Genomic DNA, 25,470 nt, shown 5'->3' with positions numbered 1-25,470 from the left:
GTTAAGTTGGTTAAATCTGAATGATAAGATTGTTGTTTGATACAATCTCATAATGTGGTTCGTGAAAAAGTCCTCATCTGTTGCAGCATACAGCAGCTGGCAGAGCTAGCTACTGCTAACCAGTGCTAATGCTAACCAGTGCTAATGCTTGCAGCTCATTATTGCAGCAGTTTACCTGCTGAGCAAATAATAACGCTCAGACTTTTAAAGAATAAAGTACTTTGTCTCTTTTTCTGTATGAGACAAAGGATATAAAAATATATATTTACAGGAACCATACGTGAACTCTAAGTCTAAACATTAAGCATGTTTGGGGTAAGCTATGAGGCCACAGCAATTGATCCACAACAGGTCAACAATCTGATTCCTCTGTAACTTATAACTTGAACTTTTACTATTTTCATTCTATTTTTATATAATTTAGATATATCTATACTGTGTGTCTTGTGTCTTTTTGTGTATTCTAAGCCAAGAGCTCCTGAACAAAATTTCATTACTCAGCTGCATAGTGATTCTGAAACAGCTGTTTACCAACATTTGCTATTTTTTGACAGTGCAATTGACATTTTGTGGGTATATTGTGTAATTGTCAGTGTAGGGGAGATAAATGTTAATTAAAGGATAAGTTATTCTCTGGGGGGGGGGGCTATCCCAGCTCTCATTGGGTGAGAGGCAGGTTACGCCCTGGATAGGTCACCAGGGCTTGGTTTATGCAACATGTAAATTAATATTTACCACATAATTATGATGATCACAAGTAATGGCTGCTGGCTTCTATCCCCTGAGTCCTATCTATAGTGAACACAAACAGTGAGTTAGTAAATAAGTAGGGCTGGGCGAATTAACTCGTTATTATTGCGCTAACTTGTTAATTATTTAACGCAGATAAATATTTTATCGCACATTAATGCAGGTTTTTTATTTTTTTTAAATTATTTTTAAATTGTTTTTTGGGGCTTTTGTGCCTTTAATAAATAGGAAAGTTCAGAGAGACAGGAAGCAGGGGGCAGAGAGAGGGGGAACGACATGCAGCACAGGGCTGTCCGATGCGGGACTCAAACTGGGTTTTTATTTTGGCTTTTGTTTTGTAAAAGTCTGTTGCTCACAGGCTTTTATTTTGTAAAACTCTGTTGCTGTCTGCTGCGGAACAGGAAAAGAAAGTAATCGGCGGATCCACCAAACATGGAGAAGGGTACGGAACTTTTACTCGGCCATTTTCATTTTAAAGTTCTTCCAGACGGCGGAGTCGACAGAACCAAAGTCATCTGTAAACACTGCCAAGTTGAATTGTCTTCTCACCGTAGTAGTTCCAGTCTAAAATATCACTTAAAGGCAAAACACACAACTGATAGCAGCAAGTCATTCAAGGAAACAGACAGTGGAGCGAGGCTTCGACATAAAAACTACAGAAAGATGCTGATGTTAAAAGTGTGTTTGCACAACAAATGTTATGGCACTTTCATTCATATGGCAGCACATTTAAAATAAAACTAAATGCTAAAGGCTATACGCTCCTTTTGAATTCATTTTTGGATTTTGCGTACAAATGTGATTAATCGTGATGAATCAGGGAAATGATGTGATTAATTAGATTAAACATTTTAATCATTGCCCAGCCCTAATTTAAATACAATATTAATGTGAAATACAATACTCTTTGCTGTACTTTGGAAAATTTGAATTGCAGTTTCTAACATCTGGTCTTGATCAGACTGCAAGAAAGCTGGAGAGACAGTTGCGTTCCTCTAATTTAGAAGAGTCTCAATTAGTCTGGAAAGATAGTTTAATAACGTATAAGAAAGCCCTTCGTAAAGCTAGAACTGCCTATTATTCATCATTGATAGAAGAGAATAAGAACAATCCCAGGTTTCTCTTCAGCACTGTAGCCAGTCTGACTAAGAGTCCGAGCTCTGCTGAGCCAGTTATTCCTTTAACTCTCAGCACTGATGATTTCATGAGCTTCTTTATCAATAAAATTGTTTCTATTGGAGAGAAGATTGATGGAGTCCTTCCCAATATTATCAGTGATGTATCATCAAGTACAGCAGCTTTAGAAGCATCTTTAGAACCTGATTTGTATTTAGACGGCTTCTGCCCAGTTGATCTCTCTGAACTAACAACAGCAATAGTCTCTTCTAAACCATTAACTTGTGTTTTGGACCCAATCGCAACCAGACTGTTCAAGGAGGTTTTCCCATTAATTGACACTTCCATATTGGATTTGATCAATCTGTCTTTGTTGACAGGATATGTACCTCAGCCTTTTAGCCTGAACAATCTGTAAGTTCAAACTTTCCTGTTTGTTTCTGCTCTGTAATGTTGGAGAAAAGGGTTCACTTCTTATTTCAGAACAAACTTTGATCAGTTTGTGTTTGAAGACAAATCTACATGATTATCAGATTACTAATGAACTGGAATCAATCAACGTGATGATCGGCTGATGTTTTTTGTTTGTTTGTTTCCTTCACAAACAAACTGCTTCATGTTTTATTTCCTGGAATCAAAGTGTCGTCTCCACCTTTAAAGTCAGAAAGAGCAGCTTCCTGTCAGAGCTTCCGTTATTAAACTGTGATGCAGTGCATGTATGAAGATGTGAAGAGTTCATTGTGGTTCAGTCTTTTCACTTCCTGCATTTTGCTGCAGGATCCAGTTGGACCAATCAAAACCTGCCGTGTGGGATTCTGTCGCTTTTTCAGTCAGACTTCACATTCAGACTGAAATCATTCTTTAACATAATCCTTTAGTTTCTGTTGTTGATATCTATTCATTACATTCAGAGTACAAATGCTGCTGTTTTCAGGTGTCAGCAGGAAAAGAAACTCTGAAGTGTCTAAAAGTCAGTTTAGAGGAGATGTTAAAGTGATACTCCGGAGTAGATTCAACCTGGGGTCATTTGAACCGTGATATCCAGCCAAGTAGCCCACCCGCAGTTTTTTCGATATTGGCTGAACATCAGCTGAGTTACTGAGTTATCCCGAATAGCTTCGTACAAGGGTTAATGGATCCCGGTCCGTATCTCCAAAATTACCACACTAAAATCACATGCCATGACACCAAACTTCTACAGTAGTACAAATATGGTCTGTACTCACAAAGCGATGCATTTGGAAGTTTGAAAATAGTCCAGGAGTTTATTATTATCAACACAAGCCTGATAGCTTTTCTGCTGCTAAAGCTACGTCGACGTCACTCCAAGGAGCTGGGAGCTTCAAAGTAAGATGAGGGTTGATCTACTACTGTAGACAACAAAGCAAGGCTGCTCAATTTCTCCATTGATAAAATAATTTCACAACTCTACAACATAAAAATTCATAAAAAAACATGTAGAATATAGCATATATTCTACATGTTAATATACAATTCACCGGATTTAATCTCAGCAACAGACGTGGAGCTGAGAAAGACGGGGAGGCCATGCAAAACCTGCTCACTTATCTAGGATATGAAGTGGTGAATTATAAAGATTTGACTGCAGAGGTAGTTTTTAAAGATAAAAAAACAACTTTTCCTCACTTTAAAAGAACTGATTCAGTGAGTGATGCGTGTCTCTTTTTGTTCTCACAGGGGATCAACAATGCTCTAATTCAGTTCTCCAAACATCCAAAACTGGACCGCACAGACAGTGTGTTTGTGGTTATCATGACTCATGGAAAATTGGGAGTTATTTATGGCACAGATGAGAAAACATATAACATTGACCAATTTTATGAGCACTTGGGCACCAAAGATTGTCCTGCACTGCTGCACAAACCAAAGATCATCATCATTCAGGCCTGCAGAGGAGGTGATTCTCTTTTTACTCAATAAAACATCAGCATGCATATATTTGCTAGTAATTTTCATATAAGAATACCTCCTCCAGGTCAGTCTGTAGACCTTGTTGAGGACATCCTGTTGAACAAACACTTTGTGCATCCAAAGCAGTTCTGAGTAATATGGGTTGCTCAGGCTATATCTTCTGTCTGTCTTTGCAGCATCAGAAAATAAGGTAAAATAGTAAAATAGTCTGTGTCCAAGTGTTTGGGTACAGAGGTCTTTGAAGCAGTCTTCAACATTTGTGTAGAATGTATCCAGAGTTTTTTTTTCCCTGGTTGGATACTGTACATGTTGGTAATATGGTGCATCTGGACACGCTGTACTCAGGACTAATTATGTTGATGTATAACCAACACTTCTGAGTAAACTTATGTATTGTTTGTTGCAGTAAATGAAGGGCAAGTGAATGTAAAACCCAATATGCCTTTGGATGATAAAACAGAGTCTGACTCACCAAAGGTTTTAGGGAAAGTGGAAATCACAACAGATGCTTTTGCACACGAAGAAAAGGACTTCATCTCTCTTCTGTCCACCACACCTCGTAAGCGTATTACCTTTTAATAACCAGTCACGTTTGAGCAAACATCAACAATGAAACTGATGTTTTTATCTATTTGCTTCCAGATACTCTGTCCTATAGATCAACTAAAGATGGAGCCTTTCTTATCCGATATATTGTTGAGGTATTTAACACTTGGTCCCATAAGGATGAAATTGAAGAACTGTTCAGAAAAGTAAGTAAACTTTTGTTTTTAGTCATGTGAAATAGGGACCAGGAGAGCCAATGTAACTCATATAGAGAGAAAAGAAAATGTGGTATCCAGCTAATCACTCTCAAGAAAACTATTTGATCAGGTAACCTAATCATAGTTTAGGTTAAATATGCCTTTACATCATTCAACTAAGTAAAACTTCTTCCATATTGCAAGGGTTAGGGTTACTTGTTAACACATGTGTTGTTTTAGCCCCCTTAAGCAATTGACCACTGTTGTAATTATTTAGCATTAGCCTACAGCTATGAACTGATTCAGTATCCATCAGCTCTTCTGTTGAAATGGGATACAAATTACTGTGTAGGAAGGAACAGGTTTTTTTTGGTTGTTTATCTTTTTAAGCAATCTGGACCTTCTGTCTCAATCCCACAGGTCATGCAACGCTTTGAAAGTTGCCTCACTCCTATTGGCAAAACACAGATACCTACCAAAGATAGATGCACTCTGACAAAGCGCTTCTTCCTGTTTCCAAGTGAGCAGCTCAGATTTCATGAATATCCCATATTGTTTTTCATATTGTGAGAAATGTATAGCACAGCACAAACTGTGCAGTGCAGAACTACCCCTTTGATCCTACACCTTTCTAATTTATTGATTAATATGTTGTGTGAAATATTGTCCAGGAATATCCAGCTGCATATTTCTTCTGATCAATAGCATCTGTAATATCCTAATTGAGTCAGATAATTCCAGTGAACTGTTTGTTCTGAGTCTGAGCAAAATCTCAGAATTTTTCAGCATGAATGATGATTGGTTGATACTTTGTTAGACTATGAAGAATGACTTTAATAGGAATGAGTTGGATCAAGACTGAATGTTAGAGAAACCAAGTTCTGATTGCTGCTGTTGAAAATAGACTTATCACATCTTGTATCTGTATGTGCCGAGTTTCTTTCAATGTTGCCATGTGGCTGCCCCTACTGCTTTATACCACATGGACATTTCTCGCTTTATGGCACAATATCAGCAAAAGAAGAGTACACATCCTCATTAACTCTTTCGGTGCCATTGACGTCTATTGTCGTCATTAAAAAAAAACGCTGACTGCCAAAGACGTCTGTAGATGTCAATTGCGTTTTTTAACGGAGCGGGATGGGGGACAATCTAGCGGAGTTTTTCACTAAATCTTAGGCTTGTAAACACTAAACAGAAAATATACTGGCAAAATTACCCGCTAGGTGGCAGCAGTACCACTTTGCACAAAAAAAAATAAAGCGTGTTTTCTCCATTTTTTGGGTCAAACCAACCTATGTTCTACTGTCTATTACTAAAGGACTGAAAATGGTAGAAACAAACTTTTTTTTCCTGATGAAAGAGGAGAGTCTACTCTTTCTTTTGGTAATTTCGGTGTGTACATAGTCATAAGACACACTTTTCTGTGGGTCTTGGAAAATCAGTCAAAATACTGCAAAAACACTTGGCAGTATGGGTCTCTGTACTGAAAATGGCTGGCAGCCAATGAGTTAATGACTTGCTAAAGAGAAATGTGAGAGTTCCCCTTTAGAAGATGGCCTCATGGCTCATACTTTGCTAATATAGCTGCAACACGTCTTTTTTTTTTTAAAGAATTGTTTTATTTTTTGTTAGATTCGGTTCTTTAATTGGAAGCTCAAGAACGGACCGGAGTAATTCAAGTGAAAATTAAGTGTTTATTTGTAGTCACACGTCAAAGCATATCAGCGCTGGGCTCAGTGGGAAAGAGTTCCCGAAGGAAGCCCGTCAGACTGCACCCAGACTTCCGGGTATCATTTGTATTTATAGCCTCATAGGTTGGACTCACTCTCGACCGAGTATGATTGGACATGAGTAGGTTCAACATGCTTCGTCATATTCTCTGGATCAGCCCAAAACAATATGGGTGTGTGGGTGAATCTGCCCTTGCTTTCCCAGGCTTTCCTAATTGTTTTGTCTTTCTATTCCTGGATCACTTTAGGTCATCATGGAAAAGTACTGAGACTTATTTCATTCATAATGTCTAAGAACAAAGCCAATTTTTACACTCTATGCATCTTCCCTCAACAGGAAATACTTCAGGAGTCATCCTGAAAAGTCAGTCACCAGATGCAGCTTCAACAGCAGGTATGAGTGTTTGAGGAGTCAGAAATACATGAAGCCTGAGTGAACCAAATGTAGTTATTTTTTTTCAAAGAGTGCCTCATTGTGTACATGACAATATATTATATTAATTTAGCAGATGTTTTTCTCCGAAGAACTTAAGAATGAGGCATTGTGGGGGACATCAACTTTAACATGGTAAATAAAAATGTTGGTAATCAATCCAGCTACCTTCCAGTTGAAGGATGGCTATCCTATCTCCAGACCCACAGCCACCCATTCCATATTCATTTAGATTGGCTATCGGTTCTGTAAAGCTTAAACAAAACCATACAATCTTCCATAATGTGTCACAGGTCAAAATTCATCCAAATAGCTCATCATCTTCTGTTTAATTGCAATATACGACAGTCATTTCCCCCAAATCTTGAATTTTATTTCAATTTAACATCTAGCATTACTTGATAAAATATAAGGATTTACCAGAAGTTCTCACTATCTCAATAAACCTTATTTAACCTCAGATTAAACAAGGCACCACCTTCAAAGAAGGAAAAACAATCTTACGATTCTGGTATGTTAAGTTAATGTTTCAATTAATAATCAGTCTCATATCTCGCTACTTTCGTGAATTCTCGTTTGGTTTGACAGACATTACGTAAAGAAAGCATTCACATAACCTGTTGATTTTATATATATATATATATATGAAATGAACAGGTTATGTGAATGCTTTCTTTACGTATATATATATATATATATATATAGATCTATTTATTAAAACGATATGACCAAAGACATGAACCTTAAAACAAACCGGAGATGCGTTGAATATGGGTGATTATATACAACACTTAGTAAATTGAAAATAAAATATGGGGAATGGAGATATACCGGATTTATTCAAATAGTTTTGGTTGGTTTACTATTTGAAGCTAAAGACTGACATCTTGGATTCATTTCTCATTCTAACAGTGAAAGTCTTGAGACACCCATCTAACCGTCTTTAAGATGAAAAACGGGTCGACCTTACTTTACTGAAGTTCTGTTTAGTCAGCTGGGAACACAGCAGGTGGTGGCCACGCGGTCGGAGTGGATTTCTCTCAGTTCCGCTCTCAGGGCCTTCCTTGGCTGTGGATGACTTTCGTAGACTTTGCAGTTGCCTGGACGGTCGCTTCTTTCCACCGGGAAATGGGAACTAGCTGGTATCAAGGACTTCACCGTACAGAATAACAAAATCGTCCAAGTGTCAGAGTTGGTTAGTTGCTGATCACTGATGAGGTGAGCTTACGTTCACAAAATGCTAAAGCAATACTATGTAACATTTCTACCTTAAAATAACAGCTTGAAAAAAATTGTGCGGCTAGAATGAGTTTTAATATTACGATTGGCCTGTCTCCTATGCCCTTCGGGGGTCTGAGTTGGAAAAACTGCGCTATGTAACTTTGCTGGAGCGGCCCGGGAGCTGAGCGGAAGTACTTCGACTTGCTTTCTGGCACACCTACCGCAAAAACAAATAGACTCCTCTCACGCTCCCAGGTACATTTGATTACTCTTACCTTCTCGGTCGACACAGCTTGCAACTTCTGACTCCTCGCCGGTTCGTCAACAAACGTGAAACGTGAAAGCTAAAGGGTGTTGTATTTACGACAGTGTAACCGTACATTACCTCCAAGCCTGTAGGGGGAGCTCCATAATGGGCTTTTTGAGAAGTTACATTGTATTGCTTTAACAAAAGGTTACTTGACGCTGGTAGGAAAACTATGTGATGACGTGCAGCAGCGGAGGTTAAAGGTAGGGTATGAGATGTTGGAAAAACGGTTCCTGCAAGCTATATTTTTGAAAATACACAACCTTGCCTCTCCTTCAGCCCACCCCTCGAAACCACGCCTTCAAAACACATGAACGAGTCACGAGTCTGTGAACGCGCAGGGGGGAGGGGGCTGACGGTTGATGGGCGTGTCAGAATCCAATAGAAGTAACTCTCATCAGTACTTTTATTGGTCAGACATTTCCTCTTGCTACACCCTCTATAATGGACTAAAAAATTTTGTTTTTTTTCCAAACATTCTATTTTAGTGGGTGCAATGGGGTCGTGAGGAGGTTTTCAGACAATATGATAAAAAATGCTCCAGAAAACATCTCATACCCCACCTTTAAAACGGTGATGTAAAAAGACATGGATGACGATGGATGAACAAAAACACAGAAAGCGTGTATCTTTAGACTACTTCATTCTGTTTCTATCTTTGTTAGGATTTTCTTCTTCTTCCTCATCTTTCTATCCTGTCTTAGTCTTTTCATCTTCTTCTGCATCATTCATCCTCTCCACATCATTCTGAAGACTTCTTCTTCATTCCATTGTCTTCCGTCTCGTTTCTCTGGCTCATGGATGTATGGCTACTCCATGGTTTTCTCTTTCTGCTCTCTCTCGTTTCAAAGTAGATAAGCCGATTTTGGATCGCGGGTTCCGTGGTTTGACTCGCGGAGGCAAGGCATGACGTAGGCTTACGCTACACTTTCAGCCAATGATATGGCTGAAACTGTTGTGACGTCTGCCTGGGTGTATTTGTAAGGCGATATGTTCTAACGTTTATAGATTTGGGATAAAACAAAGAAACTCTATTTCTCTGTCTCATAAAATATTTGTCTCGATGATTCTGAAAACACCACAACTTGTTAAGATATGCAGATTAAATATATAACATAGACTTATGATATAAAGACACAAATAACACATAACATGACATAGACAATGATTATGAGTCTCAAAATTGAAATGAATATCTGTAAAGTTATGACATATGAATAGCGAACCAAACAATGTTATTTTCCTATGTTAACAATGGAGTACAAAAAGATACAAAAGGGACATCGTTTAACAGTTGCATACCTGCATATAACTTGTCCAGTTTACTGACTCCGTTTGGATTTAACTATTCAACACTACAGACCACTAGGGGGCAATGTGGTTCCATAGGCGAGTTAGTCAATTTTCCAACAGGATTATTTCTTCGTCATACTTTCAGTTACGATCATGGAAAGAGCCTTTAAATGCAGCTCGTGATTTCGCTGAAAACCTGAAAGAACCTGTACAAAGATATTAAACACATTTAATACAGTTTTAAGATTAGGCTGAAAGTGAATCTAAGAAAAGTCATTTCAGTTTTATTTAGGCATCTGGTTCTCTTATCTGGGGGGATGAGGGTAAAATGTCAACTTTGATTTATTGGTCCAGATAAGATAGGGCATGGGTTAGTCTCCCATCTCTCCGAAAAGGGTTCTTTGTTTTTTCAGTTTTGTCAATGCATTCCTCAAGTTTATGGCAAATGTCTGTTGCTAAATCCACTCCCAAAAGCTTTCATAGGCCGAAGGTGGTTGTAAATTAGGCTATTTCAGTCCCTTTCCTTTGTGTAGACTTCCCACATCTGAAAAACATCCCCCACAGGAATGTTTGTATCTTCCAAAGGTTTTAAGGTATATTAATTCCACACGGGAGTTTGTTACAAACATGTCAGTTCCAAAATAACCATGCTCTCAAATCCCCAGAGCTCCCCAGAAACTACTTTGAAAATGGCAGTTGATTAACTTTTTTGTCTTTCAGAGTCTCTGTGTCAACTTAAACTCAAGTCTGCTCTGAAGAAGAAGTTCCAGTGTGTGTTTGAGGGGATTCCTAAAGCAGGAAAGCCAACCCTTCTGAATCAGATCTACACAGAGCTCTACATCACAGAGGGAGGGACCGGAGAGGTCAATGATGAACATGAGGTCAGACAGATTGAAGCAGCATCCAGGAAAGCAGGCAGAGCAGAAACAACCATCAGACAAGAAGACATCTTTAAACTCCCACCTGGAAGAGATGAACCAATCAGAACAGTGATGACAAAGGGAGTGGCTGGCATTGGGAAAACAGTCTTAACACAGAAGTTCACTCTGGACTGGGCTGAAGGCACAACCAACCAGGACATCCAGCTCATGTTTCCATTCACTTTCAGAGAGCTCAATCTGCTGAAAGAGGATAAGTTCAGCTTGGTGGAACTTGTTCATCACTTCTTTAATGAAGTTAAAAAAGCAGAAATCTGCAGCTTTGAAGAGTTCCAGGTTGTGTTCATCTTTGACGGTCTGGATGAGTATCGACTTCCTCTGGACTTCCACAGCAAGGAGCCCCTGACTGATGCTACAGAGCCCACCTCAGTGGATGTGCTGCTGACAAACCTCATCAGGGGGAACCTGCTTCCCTCTGCTCGCCTCTGGATAACCACACGACCTGCAGCAGCCAATCAGATCCCTCCTGGCTGTGTTGGCATGGTGACAGAGGTCAGAGGGTTCAGTGACCCACAGAAGGAGGAGTACTTCAGGAAGAGATTCAGAGACAAGAAGCAGGCCAGCAGGATCATCTCCCACATCCAGACATCCCGAAGCCTCCACATCATGTGCCACATCCCGGTCTTCTGCTGGATCACTGCTACAGTTCTGGAGAATGTGTTGGAAACCAGAGAGGGAGCAGAGCTGCCCAGCACCCTGACTGACATGTACATCCACTTCCTGGTGGTTCAGGCCAAAGTGAAGAAAGTCAAGTATGATGGAGGAGCTGCGACAGATCCACCCTGGAGTCCAGAGAGCAGGGAGATGATTGAGTCTCTGGGAAAACTGGCTTTTGAGCAGCTGCAGAAAGGAAACCTGATCTTCTATGAATCAGACCTGACAGAGTGTGGCATCGATATCTCAGCAGCCTCAGTGTACTCAGGAGTGTTCACACAGATCTTTAAAGAGGAGAGCGGGCTGTACCAGGAGAAGGTGTTCTGCTTCATCCATCTGAGTGTTCAGGAGTTTCTGGCTGCTCTTCATGTGCATCTGACCATCTACTCTGGATTCAACCTGATGGAGGAACAACAACAAAGAGCCCCCAAGAAATCTAAAACAAGAGATGGAAACTTAGCAGAGCCAAAGTTCTACCAGAGTGCTGTGAACAAGGCCTTAAAGAGTCCAAATGGACACCTGGACCTGTTCCTCCGCTTCCTCCTGGGTCTTTCCCTGCCGACCAATCAGAGGCTCCTACGAGGCCTGCTGACACAGACAGGAAGTAGCTCACAGACCAATCAGGAAACAGTCCGTTACATCAAGAAGAAGATCAGTGAGAATCTGTCTGCAGAGAGAAGCATCAATCTGTTCCACTGTCTGAATGAACTGAATGATCGTTCTCTGGTGGAGGAGATCCAACAGTCCCTGAGTTCAGGAAGTCTCTCCAGAGATAAACTGTCTCCTGCTCAGTGGTCAGCTCTGGTCTTCATCTTACTGTCATCAGGAAAAGATCTGGATGAGTTTGACCTGAAGAAATACTCTGCTTCAGAGGAGGCTCTTCTGAGGCTGCTGCCAGTGGTCAAAGCCTCCAACAAAGCTCTGTACGTACAAACATAGATGTATTTCTTTTTAAATACATTCTTTACTTATTAACAGAGAAAAAACTCTATTTAGCTTCTTTTATTTTATGTTTTTACTTTATTTCCATAGACGTATAAACAGAAACAAACAGGGAAACAGAATTCTTCCACTAATGAAATTCAAATGTAGTTTGATTGATTAGTCGATCAAGTTATTTCCTTCCATCTCATTTCCTCCTCAGACTGAGTGGCTGTAACCTCTCAAAGAGAAGCTGTGCAGCTCTGTCCTCAGTTGTCAGCTCAGAGTCCTCCAGCCTGACAGAACTGGACCTGAGTGAGAACAACCTGCAGGATTCAGGAGTGAAGCAGCTTTCTGCTGGACTGAAGAGTCCAAACTGCAGACTGGAAAAACTCAGGTAAGGATTCATGAGCTTTTCAGCTGAGAGCTGATATAATTCTGGCTTAAATGTTAAAAACAGCTTCCAGGTACCTTGATCAATGAAACGGGTTGATCTGTTCTGCCTTTTGATGATCTGGCTTAAATAACTCTGATAATGAAATATAACACACACAGTTTAAAGAAATACCAAAGTGCTCTTTTACTTTAACTCCTTTCCATTCCTGTAGATTTTGCCTAAAACACAGATCCATCACATACCCAAAGTAAACTACTTTACAGAAATATGAGCTGTTTTTTCCTCTGAATGTGAGCATCAAACTTCATTTAAATGTGGACACACTGCACTGGAACAGAATGATGATATCTGTATGGTTATTTGGTTTGAGGTGAACCTGACCCTTTGTGAAGGCGACTGTGAATTAGACAGATGTGCAGCCTCTGGTTTGCTGCCATTTAACGGGCGACAAAGCCACATAATCCTTTAGTGAATCAGAAGCTGAAAGTATTTCCCAAACACACAGAATCCTTCTAAGTGTTACTGAAAGTGAATAAGACATGTTTGAACACACTGGGAAAAAAAATCATGTCCAAGTGACTTTTATTAACAGATGCCTGTAGATGACTACAATCAGGATCTGCAAGTCCTACTGCTCACCAAGTCTGAGTTCTAATATTAAAATGGCACAAAAAAGGATATTTTACAGCTTTTTATCAGACTAAATCTAGAAGCTGTCCAAAAGCAGCTCCCCACAGTCCACAGAAATGTTGCTGTTTTTATCAGATATTTCCTCCCCAGACTCATGACTGCATGTTTTCAGTATGTCAGGAAAATTAATAAGAATACTCAGGAATATTCAAAAGCAGAGGACATTAATTATCCTGCAGCAAGGGAACGTTTACATACAGAAGCTGTGATGCAAATGTTCAGAGATGCAGAGTTCTCAGGAAGCTTTTATAGGGCAGAGAAGACAGATGCTTGCGTCTATGCATGAGACATTTCCTTCTGTCCAGCTGGGAGCAGATAGTGGTGTTGATAGCACCCAGGCTGTGGGACACTCAGTTCTTAGAGCGGACAGTGGTGATCTCCCGAATGCAGCTATTAATCTCATGCATGCGTCAACCTAAGCAGTTACACAGAAGTAGAAATGATAATGTGAGCATAAAGGATCAGATTTTTTCTATCACAGTACGTCCTGAAGTAGATTTAGTTTCTCTGTCGGTTTTGAACATGAAACTTTAAAAATAAATAACCAAAGTGCAGTTTAAGCTTTTTAAACTCCAACGGTAGTGAACCGGGCATGGACAATACAGTGGGATGAAATCATTGACGCGTGAAATGTACTTCTGTGGAAACTTTTTTTTTTTTTTTTAAGTATTTTTTTGGGCTTTTTATGCCTTTAATGATAGGACAGTGTGAGAGAGACAGGAAGCAGGGGGCAGAGAGATGGGGAAGACACGCAGCAAAGGGCCGCTCGGTGCGGGAGTCGAACCGGGGCCCGCTGCAGCGAGGACTAAGCCTCTGTACATGGGGCGGCTGCTGTACCCACTACGCCACCGACCGCCCCATCTGTGGAAACTTTTTAAAGTGAGAAAAAAAAAAGTTGTCCTTTATGTATTAATATCTTGGAAGAAAGGTCGGTCAGTCCTACAGAAAGCATGGTGGTCTGCAGAGTGACACACAAAGGCTGCAGCTACAGAGCCCCGCTCGGCTTGGGTTAGAGAAGAGGAACATGAAATTTTTCCACATGCCAAGTTGGAGTTTAAAGGTTTATTGAGGGAACAAGGGGATCAAAAAAAACAAGATAAACCTGAGGAATTTAGGGCAGAAGGGCTAAAAGAGCCAATCCTTACTGGGTGATGACACACTTGAGTTTGCATGAAGGAGGGAGGTGTCAGGTTTGGGTTTTAGGGAGGACACGGATGCAGATTTTCCAAAATGTAAAGGATGATTTATTAACAAAAAAAACAAACAAAGTTCAAACGAAAGGCCGGATTCAAAAAACAAGCTGTGAATAAACAAAGAACTAAGCATGGAATAAATACTTAGCTAGGGAAGATACGGGTTGTGGCATGGCACGGAGGGCAGGTGACAAACAACGAACCAACAAACAGACAGGGGAGACAAGAGACTAAATAGAGGGCTGGGAGTGATTGGAGAGTGAGTGCAGCTGGAGACAATGGACAGGTGAGGGGAATGAACTAATTAACTGAGTGAGGGAAGTGAGGGGAAAAACCATGGCAAAACTAAAAACTCAAAACCAAGACATGAACTGAACACAAAAACATAACCTAAAACATGAAACTAAAAATGAGTCCCTGGGCGTGACAGAGCCCCCCCCCCCTCAAGGGGTGGATCCCAGACAACCCTTAACAGTCTGAGGGTGGGAGGGAGGGGCTCGAAGCCGGTCAGGCGGGGGACCAGAAACTGGCATGTGGTACCGGCTTCGGGCAGGAGGAGGCAGTGATCTGGCGGACGCCCAGACTGCAGACAGTGGTCTGGCGGACGCCCAGACGGCGTGGCGGCAGGAAACGGCGGTCCGGCGGACGCCCGGACCCCCGATGACGTGGCAGCAGGCGGTGATCCGGTTGGCACGGCGGCAGGAGACGGTGGTCCGGCGGACACCCGGACCCCCGACGACGTGGCAGCAGGCGGTGGTCCGGTTGGCACCCAGACTTCCGTCTGCGTGGCGGGAGGAGGAGCCGGGGACCGTCCGACAGTCGGCCAGACATCCGGCGGGGGGGGAGCCCCCCCTTCAAGGGATGGATCCCAGACATCCCCTCCAACGTCTGGGGGTGGGAGGGAGGGGCCCAAAGAGGTGAGTCCATGGGCCGGGGCCCCATGGGCTCTGAGGCTTTGTCAGGCCCTGTGGCCTCTTGGTTGGGTCCCTGGTCAGGTTCTGGGTCAGACTCGTGGTCAGACTCGTGGTTAGGCCCTATGGCCTCTTGGTCAGGCACTATGGCCTCCTGGTCAGGCTCGTGGTCAGGCCCTGCGGCCGCTTGGTCGGCCTCGTGGTCAGGCCCTGCGGCCTCGTGGTCAGGCCCTGTGGCCTCTGTGGCTGGGGCCAGCTCTTGGACGGCTGGGGCCAGCTCTTGGACGGCTGGGGCCAGCTCTTGGACGGCTGGGGCCAGCTCTTGGACGGCTGGGGCCAGCTCTTGGACGGCTGGGGCCAGCTCTTGGACGGCTGGGGCCAGCTCTTGGACGGCTGGGGCCAGCTCTTGGACGGCTGGGTCGTTGGACACTGTGGCTGCTGGGTCGCTGGACACTGTGGACTGACATATTGAAGAGGTGAGAGAGGAGGAGTATCGTGCAGCTACCTGCTGTGGCTCCATGCCAAAGATGTCCTTCGTTGCAGCGCGCTGCATGGTCCTTGCCCTCCCCCAGAGGCGAGACAGGTCCACAGGCCAGGTCTGGAGAATTTTCTTTTCCAAAAAGAAATCAATAACATTATTGGCCACGTCCAATTTTTCCCAGGAGGTGCGGTCTTGCTCCCAGCAGGAACAGAGGTCCTCGGCCAGCCGCATAGCAGCTTCAAAATCCGCCGCGTCCATTTTCTGTTTGGTTCGTTCTGTCAGGTTTGGGTTTTAGGGAGGACACGGATGCGGATTTTTAAAAAGGTAAAGGATGATTTATTGACAAAACAAAGTTCAAACGAAAGGCGCAGCTTAGCCGGATTCAAAAAACAAGCTGTGAATAAACAAAGAATTAAGCATGGCATGGAATAAATACTTAACTTGGGAAGATACGGGTTGTGGCATGGCACGGAGGGCAGGTGACAAACAACGAACCAACAAACAGACAGGGGAGACAAGAGACTAAATAGAGGGCTGGGAGTGATTGGAGAGTGAGTGCAGCTGGAGACAATGGACAGGTGAGGGGAATGAACTAATTACCTGAGTGAGGGAAGTGAGGGGAAAAACCATGGCAAAACTAAAAACTCAAAACCAAGGCATGAACTGAACACAAAAACATAACCTAAAACATGAAACTAAAAATGAATCCCTGGGCGTGACAGGAGGTTGAGTGACTTCTCCAGAGGCCGAGGGCCTTAAAGGGGAAGTTCGTTTTTTAAACCTGAACTTTATTTCTGGCATAAAATACGTTCATCTACTCACCGATAACAGTTTGGTGAAAGTCAGCGTCCTTTGGACACTATATCACTCGAGATCCGCGTGGAGAACCGGGCTTAGACAATACAGTGGGATGACATCATCGACGCGTGCCGCGCCCCTAGACGCTTGTATAGAAAGCCCCCGATAGCCCCAAATAACAACAGCATGGCAGCTCTGAGCTAACAGTGCAATAGTACGCGTTCATTCAGTCATTGGTCTTAAAGTATTGGTGAAATAAAGACAGATAATGCCTTATTTAGAGGCCGTATTGTCTGCCCTGATCACTCCGGCAAAACAGCTGACTGTCAGTGTGAGAAGATGCTTTGCTCACATGGTGTTCTTTGCTGAGCTGAGATCATCAGTAACAAAACAGGATGAGCCAATAACAGCAGAAGATTCATCTTTTAGTTTCTGCTTTGGTAGCGAGCATCTGTACTGATCTGCTCATTTGTCCAGTGTTTGGATTTCCTGAAGATGAGTCTCTCAGTGGAGCTGCTGCCTGCTGTGTTTGTCTGCTTCTAAATCATGTGACTCTGATGGAAGCTGTGATGTTTAAAGACTGAATGGAAACACTGAACTTAACACTCTGACTCCTCCTTGACTTCAGCTTTGTAGCTTCCTGCTGGAGATGGGGGAGGTCTCCCAACCATCAGCCTCAAACTCCACTGATTCTGATAGTTAGTCAAAGCGTCCATCAGCATCCATTAATCAGCCAAACTGATCAATCAGTCCACCTCTGGATGGTTCCAACACTTTTCTAAGGCTCTGTAATGTTTGGACTGACTGGAATATTCAAACACAACAAGTCACAGTAACAAGTTCTGCTGCTGTCGACTCTTTAAAGAAGTTTGATTCCATGATTCCATTAAACATCACTGCACCATGTTTTTGTGCCTTTAACCTTCAATAAAACAGTGAACCTGATCTCCATTTCTATCAGTTTGTTCCCATTTGCTCCAAAGTTCCTCCTGACATGTTTGTTTTCTTTGAAACTTGAATCATTTGGCTGCACAACATGAGTTTGTATGGATGGAGCCACTGGTGGAGCTGGCAGAGTTTAAGAGCTGAAGTCACTCCGTCTTTATTGAAGCAGCAGCATGTTGTCATTAATATTAATGAGAGCTCTTTTTCACTTGTTCTGTTTGACTGTTTTAACCTGCATCCTGTTGGCTTCAGCTCACATGTTTTATTCTTTATTCAGATTGGATGGCTGCAGTTTGTCAAAGATCAGCTGTGCTTCTCTGGTCTCTGCTCTGAAGTCCAACCCCTCCTCCCATCTGACAGAACTGGACCTGAGCGGGAACTACCTGAAGAAATCAGCTGTGAAGGAGCTGTCTGATCTTGTGAAGAGTCCACACAACAAACTGCAGACTCTGAGGTCAGTAGAGGGTTGGAGGTCCATGCAGCTCTCAGCAGTATTTTATTAGACTTTATTTATTATTTATTCTATTATATTTATTAAAGCTGATGGCAGCTGACAGCTGAGGAAGAAACGCTCTGAAACACTTTATCTCCTCTCTCCTTACTTCTCTCTACAGGTGGAAGGCATGGTGATGAACAGGACGATGTGAGCTGAGAGGATGAAGCAGCAGCAGCTTGTGTGCAGAGAGACTCTGACTGGATGATAATGTATATTGTGCTGATGTGTTTATATTCTGTGTTTTTCTTCCTTTGGAATAATAAAGTTAAAGTTGTTAGAAATGATCAGAAATGAAATGATCCATAAACACAGCTGCCATCACTACCTGCAGTTCCAGATGAATTTAAAGAAAAGCCACCGTGTAAAATCTGTCACCTGTTTTATTCTCTTTGCTTCCAACTTGACCTGGTTACATCTCACTTTGTTTGATTCGGATGGATTTGATAAAAATCCATCAGTGGAAATGAGAAGCTGTCAGTGTGATTGCCTTCTTTTATGATTGTATTGCCTTCTTGTGATTTTATGTAGCTGTACAGCACTTTGAATTGCCTCGTGTACGAATTGTGCTCTGGAAATAAAATTGCCTTGCCTTGATTCAGTCAGAGACGAGCAGCTTTAGAGACAACTAACCTGAATGAAATGTGGGGACCTGGAAGGAAGATTTTTCTCTCTTTTCACTTTGGATGTTTTCATCTGAAGGTTTTTGTACAGGCTGCAGGGATCATTTCTCACTATGGAGACCAGACTTCCAACACCTGCAGCAGTAGGTGGCTGAATGATCGAGTTTAACGTTCTGTTTAGCTGCTCTGTTTATTCACAGCTGAGAAATCATCTTCCTGGGGATGACCATAACCTTTATAAACATCACCACTATCTTTATGAATATCAATAATCAGTCTGAATGTTTCTGGTTCTTTCTTCTGGTACCAGAATACGTCACCATTAATCACACTGGTCAGTTCCACAGCTGACGGAGACACTTTGACCAACTCTCCTGGTCAGTGTTAACTGGTCCTGAATCAGCTCTGCTGCCATGGCAACCAGCGCTGTAGAGACACAGACAAACAGATGAAGTGACAGTGTTTGCTCCAGGTGGAGTTTGTTGGCTCCTGATTGGCTGGAAACACTCACCTGAACACAGACAGCACTGAGCAGCGGCTGGGAGGAAAAGCATTTTGTGCAGCGCTGTTTCCTCTGGTGAACCTGGGGAGAAGTGACGCTCTGATGCAGCTCAGGCCAAACAAGGACGAGCTGTGAGATCAGAGCAGGGCCACGTGCTTTCGAACAGCTCCTCAGAGCTCCCATCAGCCCCTGCGGCCCACAGAGAAGTCCGCTGCTGCTGATTGACAGCTCAGCTGAAGCTGCTGTGTGGTTTCATGGTCTTCATTTGAATCTGACGGCAGATGAAAAAAAAAAATCGGGGTCACATGATGCAGAAAGACTAAAAAACATTCTTGTTCCCACAAACACATTCAGCTTGGTGGTGAATTTAGTAACACACTCTGTTATCTGTTGTTTAACAGCTGGGATGAAAATGCGCAACTACAAATCCACACAGCTCCTCAACTCTGAATGAACTCTTCAATGTGTTTGACTTCATTCAATAATGGGGCTGAATTTCTATCGACTCATTCTTTTCCCACTCTGTCTTCTGACATGATGGATTTAGTTTGTCATGTTGTTCTTCATCGTGTTTCCATCATGCAAACAAAGTGCTGTCAGTGTTCAGCTCTCAGACAGTTCAGTTCCCACGACACACTGATGCTGGGAATTCATTTTTATCAGTGCTGCAGTCTGTCCTTCACTCACATGGTGGGAACCTGAGATTTCCTCTGACTCACAAACACAACTACATTGCTGTCACTGTGCTGCTTATTGGGCTGTGAATGTTGTCAGAGCAGCTTTTCAGCAACAAGCTGCAGATGTGGCTGTTGTGCTGCTTCTGATTCACAGTCAGTGTGGACAATATGGAAAGTAGAGCTCAGGAGGTGCAGCTGAAGCTTCTGCTTCTTCCATCATTACTTAGAGAGATGACACTGGAATGACACTGAGATGCTTTGGTATTCAGAGCTTTTATTGATTCTTTAAGGGTGACCCTCACTTGGAACACAATCAGACATACTGGGACGTGGGAAAGGATCACAGTGTTCATACTGTACATATCTGAGAACATCCACAGGAAGACACTTTATCATTTACATGTTGATTCTGTCTTTCAAAGTCAAATTTTTACTGGAATCCATGTTATACACTGTATGCTGACATGTAAAAATAATCCCATTCTGCTTGTAAGCAGCTCTTAATAGAAACCAGCATGACAACACTGTTATTACTGTATTATGTTGATGCATGAAAGCAGCTGAATGATTGTGCTGTAAACACTGAGAACAAGCTGCAGATGTGGCTGTTGTGTTACTTTTGCTTCACAGTCAGTGTAGACAACATACAAAACAGCTTCAAAGATACTTCCAGGTGAGGCATGAAGAAAGCAGCTGTGAGCACCGTAACATACAATAAATACATTATTACTGACCTGGACAATGATGCATTCAGGTTCAGTTACTGTTGTCCCATTTTTAATCACATATATATATAAAGGATCCCTGCTTCTGTTTTCATTTACATCTCATACAGCATTCATACCACCCATGTTTGCCACCATTGCCTGGGCTCTATGAACATGTGTTGCATATTATTTACAGTTCAGATCAGAAAGCTGAAAAAGAGAGCAAAACAGCACACGTGATGACTGCTGACTGAGAACAGAGCACCACTGCTTCTGAAATCACAAAAAGTGATGTCATCACTGATTATGACTTCACAGTTTTGCATGACATCACAGTGGAAACATGACATTAGAGGACATGACATCACTGTAGTTTCTAAAAGCCTGATGAAAGACAAAGCGCCTGAAAAACAACACGTACTTAAAAAGTCATTTTGACAAACGCTAAAAAACAACAAGCAAAACGAGTCAAAGCAGAATATCCTCTCCTGCACTTCTGTGGGGTGACATAGTAGATGAAGAGATTCTGGAAAATGAGTCTGAGGGTTTCTACATATTTCCCTTTGAAAGGGGCAAAGAGGAAAGTTGTGAGGAACCCGCCAACAGGCCAGAAGCTGTAACAGCGAGCTCAGAACACCATCAATCCCAGGTCTCTGCTGCTTCCAACACACCCAACACAGAAAATCTGCTGTTGTTAGAGGAGCAGTCAGAGGTCTCTGCTGCTGCTGTGACTCCTCACTCAGAGGATGTCCAGCTTGTGCAGAATCATCCCCAGGCCTCTGCAGCTCATCACGGCAAGAGGAAGGTTACAGATTCAGGAAGCAATCCCACTCCCTCTGTGGGCAGCACTCAGAGGGAGTTTTGTTGTCACCTCAGAGAGCTGGACTGGACAGAAACAGTCAGGTCAGAAATACAGATCAGGTTTCTACACATACTTCTGCAGCTGTCACTGAGCACTGATGTTAAAGATGATGGTCCTGTTGTGACCAGTTGTGGGTCAGACTAAATACAGAGCACCTTGAACAAATACACATCATCCCTTTCTTCAGTAAAGCATAAAGTATGTGCTTTTATAAAGTCCTCTAAAAGCCCCTAAAAAAGATGGAGCAATTTATTGTAACACATGCAAGCATGAATGGAAATTCAGCATAGAAGACAATATATTTGTATAATTCCAACAAGACTGAATGTGGATGTTTGGTCTGAGCTCCTTTATTCTCCAACACAGCCTGAACCCTCTGAGGCTACGTTGCAGCAGGCATTCGTTCAATCAGTTAGCCAACTCTTTTTTTAAAACATTCTGATGTGATATTTAACTAGCACGAAGATACAGCACAGACAGCTACCAACTGCAAACTCGTTGCACTCAGAATGACACGATTTGATGAGAAAATCTCGGACGCGCATGTTGCACTGCCTGCCTGGCTGGATTGAATAATGCTAACTGTGATGTCATGGCTCTGCGCATGTGCACAGTGCTGTAATTCACCTAAACTTGCTTTTATTTTCAGCGTCATTTTTGACAAACCTTCCTGACAATTGTAATATTTTTTAGAAGACTTGAAAAATGAATTTAATCACATTAAAAAAAAAAATTTTTTTTTTAAATATGAACACTGGAGCAGGCGGAGCGGAGCTCCATTTGCCGGTCCATCATTTCTAAACATTACTGATTGGTTAAGGGAACTCCAATGAATTTAAGTTGCTGAGTAAGGTCCCACCCTCCATGGGAACGGATTCCTCTTGGGTTTTTCCAGACTGTTTGACGGAGTCAACAGTCGGCTATCGCCCAGGCTAGACTTTCCCTACCACGTCTGGCCAATTTGATGTCCCTCCTCCTTCCTTGTCAAATTTAACCCTCCTGTTGTCTTGCGGGTCAAAAGTGACCCACTACCATGTTTAGCAGTAGTTTAAATACCTTAAACTATCTATTTCCAACTTGAAATGTTATGACTTTTCCTAAAGGGACCCCATCATTAGAAAAAGTCCACCACTAGGGTACAAAGATTGTCTTATGGGTCATTTTTGACCCGTGAATTGTAAAAACATTTAAACACCAGAAAAAAGTTCACTGTTTTTTTTCCCTTTCAATATCATTCATTCAGAAGTAATTACTTCACAATTATATAATAGCAATAATAAACCTTTATTATGTAAAAGAAAACTGAGAAAAAGAGAAAACTGTTGGTCCAACTGACAGTTGGTTTGTGGTAAAAAAAAAAAAGAAGTAGTTCTGAAAACTGTTGATTGTCTTTTTGTATTGTGTAACAAAAAATACACGATAAAAATGTATTGAATTGAGTTGAATAGATAAATAACAGGTGGTTTCATCATACAAAATAGATTTTGGATTTAAAATTCAATTAAGTTGTTTTATTTTGGGGCTTTGGTAGGGCGGGTTATTTTTGACCCATAGGACAAAGGGGAGTAAACAGAATGTTAAGACCGCACAAGGGTTAATCCCCAGTATTTTCTGATTAGTCTGGGTTATAGTCACGGGGAGTCCTGTTGTCTCAGTCGCTGTCCATGGCCCATAAAATTGGGCTCGGGTCTTGTTTCTGTTTAGTTTTGCCCCAGAGGCCCGTCCAAACCAGTCAGTCAAATCCAGAGTCCTATTGATAGATAACAGGTCGGTGCATAAAATGTTCACGTCGTCCATATATAAAACACACTTTGTCGATAGTCCTCCGCTCCCCGGGACTCTCACCCCATTGATTCGGTGGTCCCTTCTCAAGCTCTGCCAGTGGTTCAACACAGATGATGTAGAGGAGGGCAGATAACGGACAACCCTGACAGACACCGCAGTGGATGTTTACTGCTTTTGTCATTGCCGGTATAAAGAAATTTGCTGGTAATGCCCCGGTACAGCAGACCCACCCAAGCTATAAACCTTTCTGGGAACCCCATTTTTGGCAGTACCTGGAAAAGGTACTGGTGCGAGACCTGATCAAAGGCTTTCTCAAAGTCTAAATTTAGGACTGCTAGCCGAATGTTTCTATCTCTTGCATAACAGATGGTGTCTCGGATCAGTACGAGGCTGTCGGTTATCTTCCTCCCCGGGATGGCACAGGCCTGATCCGGGTGAATCAGGTCTTCTAAAAACAAAGACATACGTGAGGCTAAAAGTTTACTAAAAAGTTTATAGTCAAAGTTTAAAAGTGTAATCGGTCTCCAATTCTTCAAGTTAGTCTTGTCTTTTTTTTTTGTGAAGAAGAGTCACTATCCCTGCTCTAAAACTGTCAGGAAGTCGGTCAAGTTGCTCAAATTCCATAACAACAGTAAGCAAGTCAGGTGCTAAAATATCCCAAAAAGTCAAATAAAATTCTACGGGAAGTCCATTTTGTCCTGGGGACTTCCCTTTCTTAAAATTTGTAATACATTTATTTAACTGTGAAATTGTAAAATCTTGGGTTAAAAGCACAATGTCTTTTACTGCTTTTTCTTTGAAATTTAAAACTTCTGTCATGGTGTCCATTTCAAAAGGTTTTTGTTCATAAAGTTCACGATAAAATTGTTCAACAGCTTGTTTAATTTCTTCCATTGTATCAACTGTGCACCCGTTCTCTTTTGTTAGCTTTAAAATGGCCCCCCCTTATTCAAAATTTTCTTAAAAAACCTTGTGCACTTCTCTCCTTCCTCTATTTCTTGTTACCTGCTTCTTAAAATGACACCCTTACTTTTAATGTCTGCTAAAACCGACATCTCTGTTTTCACTTGTTTAATTTCATCATTAAAATCCATCCCTTGTTGGTTTAATTTAAAATAGCGCTGTAGTCACTTCTGCAGTCCCATCATGCGTCTGTTTTCCCTATTCTTTTTTCTCCTACCTGCCTGTCTAAAGAAAGTCTAGGTCTTTTCCTTCACCATTTCTCACCAGTGTGCACGTGTATCCTAAAAGTCTTGAAGGGTCTGCCACTCGTGGTACTGCTCCCGGTACTGACTAACTATTTCATTTTCTTCTAAAAGGGAGCAGTTCAGTTTCCACAGACCACTTCCGGAAGTCACACCCGAAGAGACTGATAGGGTGCAGGAAAGCATAAGGTGATCAGAAAAAAAAACGGGGGTCAATCTAGCATCGGTTGGTGGGCAGTCCCGTGTAAAAAGGTAATCTATACGAGAGGCTCTGGTGCCATCACCACTGAACCAGGTGAAGCCCTCCTCTCTGGGATGTTTAAAATCCTTGCATGTGCCCTATAATAAAACCGATGTTTTGTCAACTTTAAAAAATTCCCCTGCTCTTTTTCTGCCTACTTAAAATACAGTTAAAATCACCCCCTAAAGCTAGTGGTGCCCTACCTAGCATGTGGGACTGCAGTAGATGGTCAGTTCCAACAGGGACAGACAGACTGCAGCGAGGTGTGTGCTCCGCTGAGAAGCTGATCGGCTGCAGCCTCCCATCTATCCATGACCTGCACGTCTCCAGGACTATGGAGCGAGCAGGTCGGATCACAGCTGACCCTTCTCTATTTGCACCACTCCCCTCGGGCAGGAGGCTGCGGTCCATTCGGACCAGAACCTCCCGTCACAAAAACAGTTTTTTCCCCCTTGCAGTTGGACTTATGAACACTTCATAATCACCTCATAACCTGCCCCAGTCACGTTACCATCATTAAAATTGCACTAATGAAGCTGCACTGTTGTTGCTCTGTATATTGGATACTGTGTATTGTTGTACACACCTTGTACATTGAAAGTTTTTGGGGAGTCAAACTCGCAACAGACGCTCGCCATAAATTGGGATAAACTCGAATGAACAAAGAATCTTTATGTTGGAGAGGTGGGAGACTTACTATCTTATCTTCACCACAAATCGAACTTGACACTTTAACACCCTTTCCCACAAGAGAACCGACCAGATGGCTACACACGAACTGAGAAGACTTCACTAAGACTCACTTTTAGTCGAACCTTAAAACTATATTAAATGTGTTTGATAACCGTATACAATTTCTTTCAGGTTTCCAGCTTGATTACAAGACGCATATAGAGACAATTTGTACGATTCTGGCTTA

General features: G+C 42.2%; 1 protein-coding gene across 1 annotated transcript; it reads left to right on the top strand.

Moving 5' to 3' along the window:
• The first annotated feature begins 3,363 nt into the window (after window positions 1-3,363).
• On the top strand, window positions 3,364-18,086 carry LOC142391259 (NLR family CARD domain-containing protein 3-like). The gene is made up of 10 exons (XM_075477029.1): window positions 3,364-3,477; window positions 3,565-3,784; window positions 4,205-4,357; window positions 4,441-4,550; window positions 4,962-5,061; window positions 10,249-12,043; window positions 12,265-12,438; window positions 17,734-17,747; window positions 17,817-17,910; window positions 18,071-18,086. Exons 1-10 carry the CDS (start codon window positions 3,415-3,417, stop codon window positions 18,084-18,086), a joined length of 2,739 nt encoding a protein of 912 aa, XP_075333144.1. The 5' UTR covers window positions 3,364-3,414.
• The last annotated feature ends 7,384 nt before the right edge of the window (window positions 18,087-25,470 follow it).

The sequence above is a fragment of the Odontesthes bonariensis genome, chromosome 11 (genome assembly GCF_027942865.1).
Source record: "Odontesthes bonariensis isolate fOdoBon6 chromosome 11, fOdoBon6.hap1, whole genome shotgun sequence".
Lineage (NCBI taxonomy): Eukaryota > Metazoa > Chordata > Actinopteri > Atheriniformes > Atherinopsidae > Odontesthes > Odontesthes bonariensis.
Note: the sequence above shows the minus strand (reverse complement) of the source record. Positions and strands in the feature narration are given on the sequence as shown.

What these genes read in the sequence shown, in the direction of transcription:
- LOC142391259 (XM_075477029.1), top strand. Translation starts at nt 3,415, where the DNA reads ATGCAAAACCTGCTCACTTATCTAGGATATGAAGTGGTGAATTATAAA. An exon ending in TCTTCTGTCCACCACACCTC is followed by an intron (nt 4,358 to 4,440) that starts GTAAGCGTATTA and finishes ATTTGCTTCCAG; the next exon opens with ATACTCTGTCCTATAGATCA. An exon ending in TTGAAGAACTGTTCAGAAAA is followed by an intron (nt 4,551 to 4,961) that starts GTAAGTAAACTT and finishes TCAATCCCACAG; the next exon opens with GTCATGCAACGCTTTGAAAG.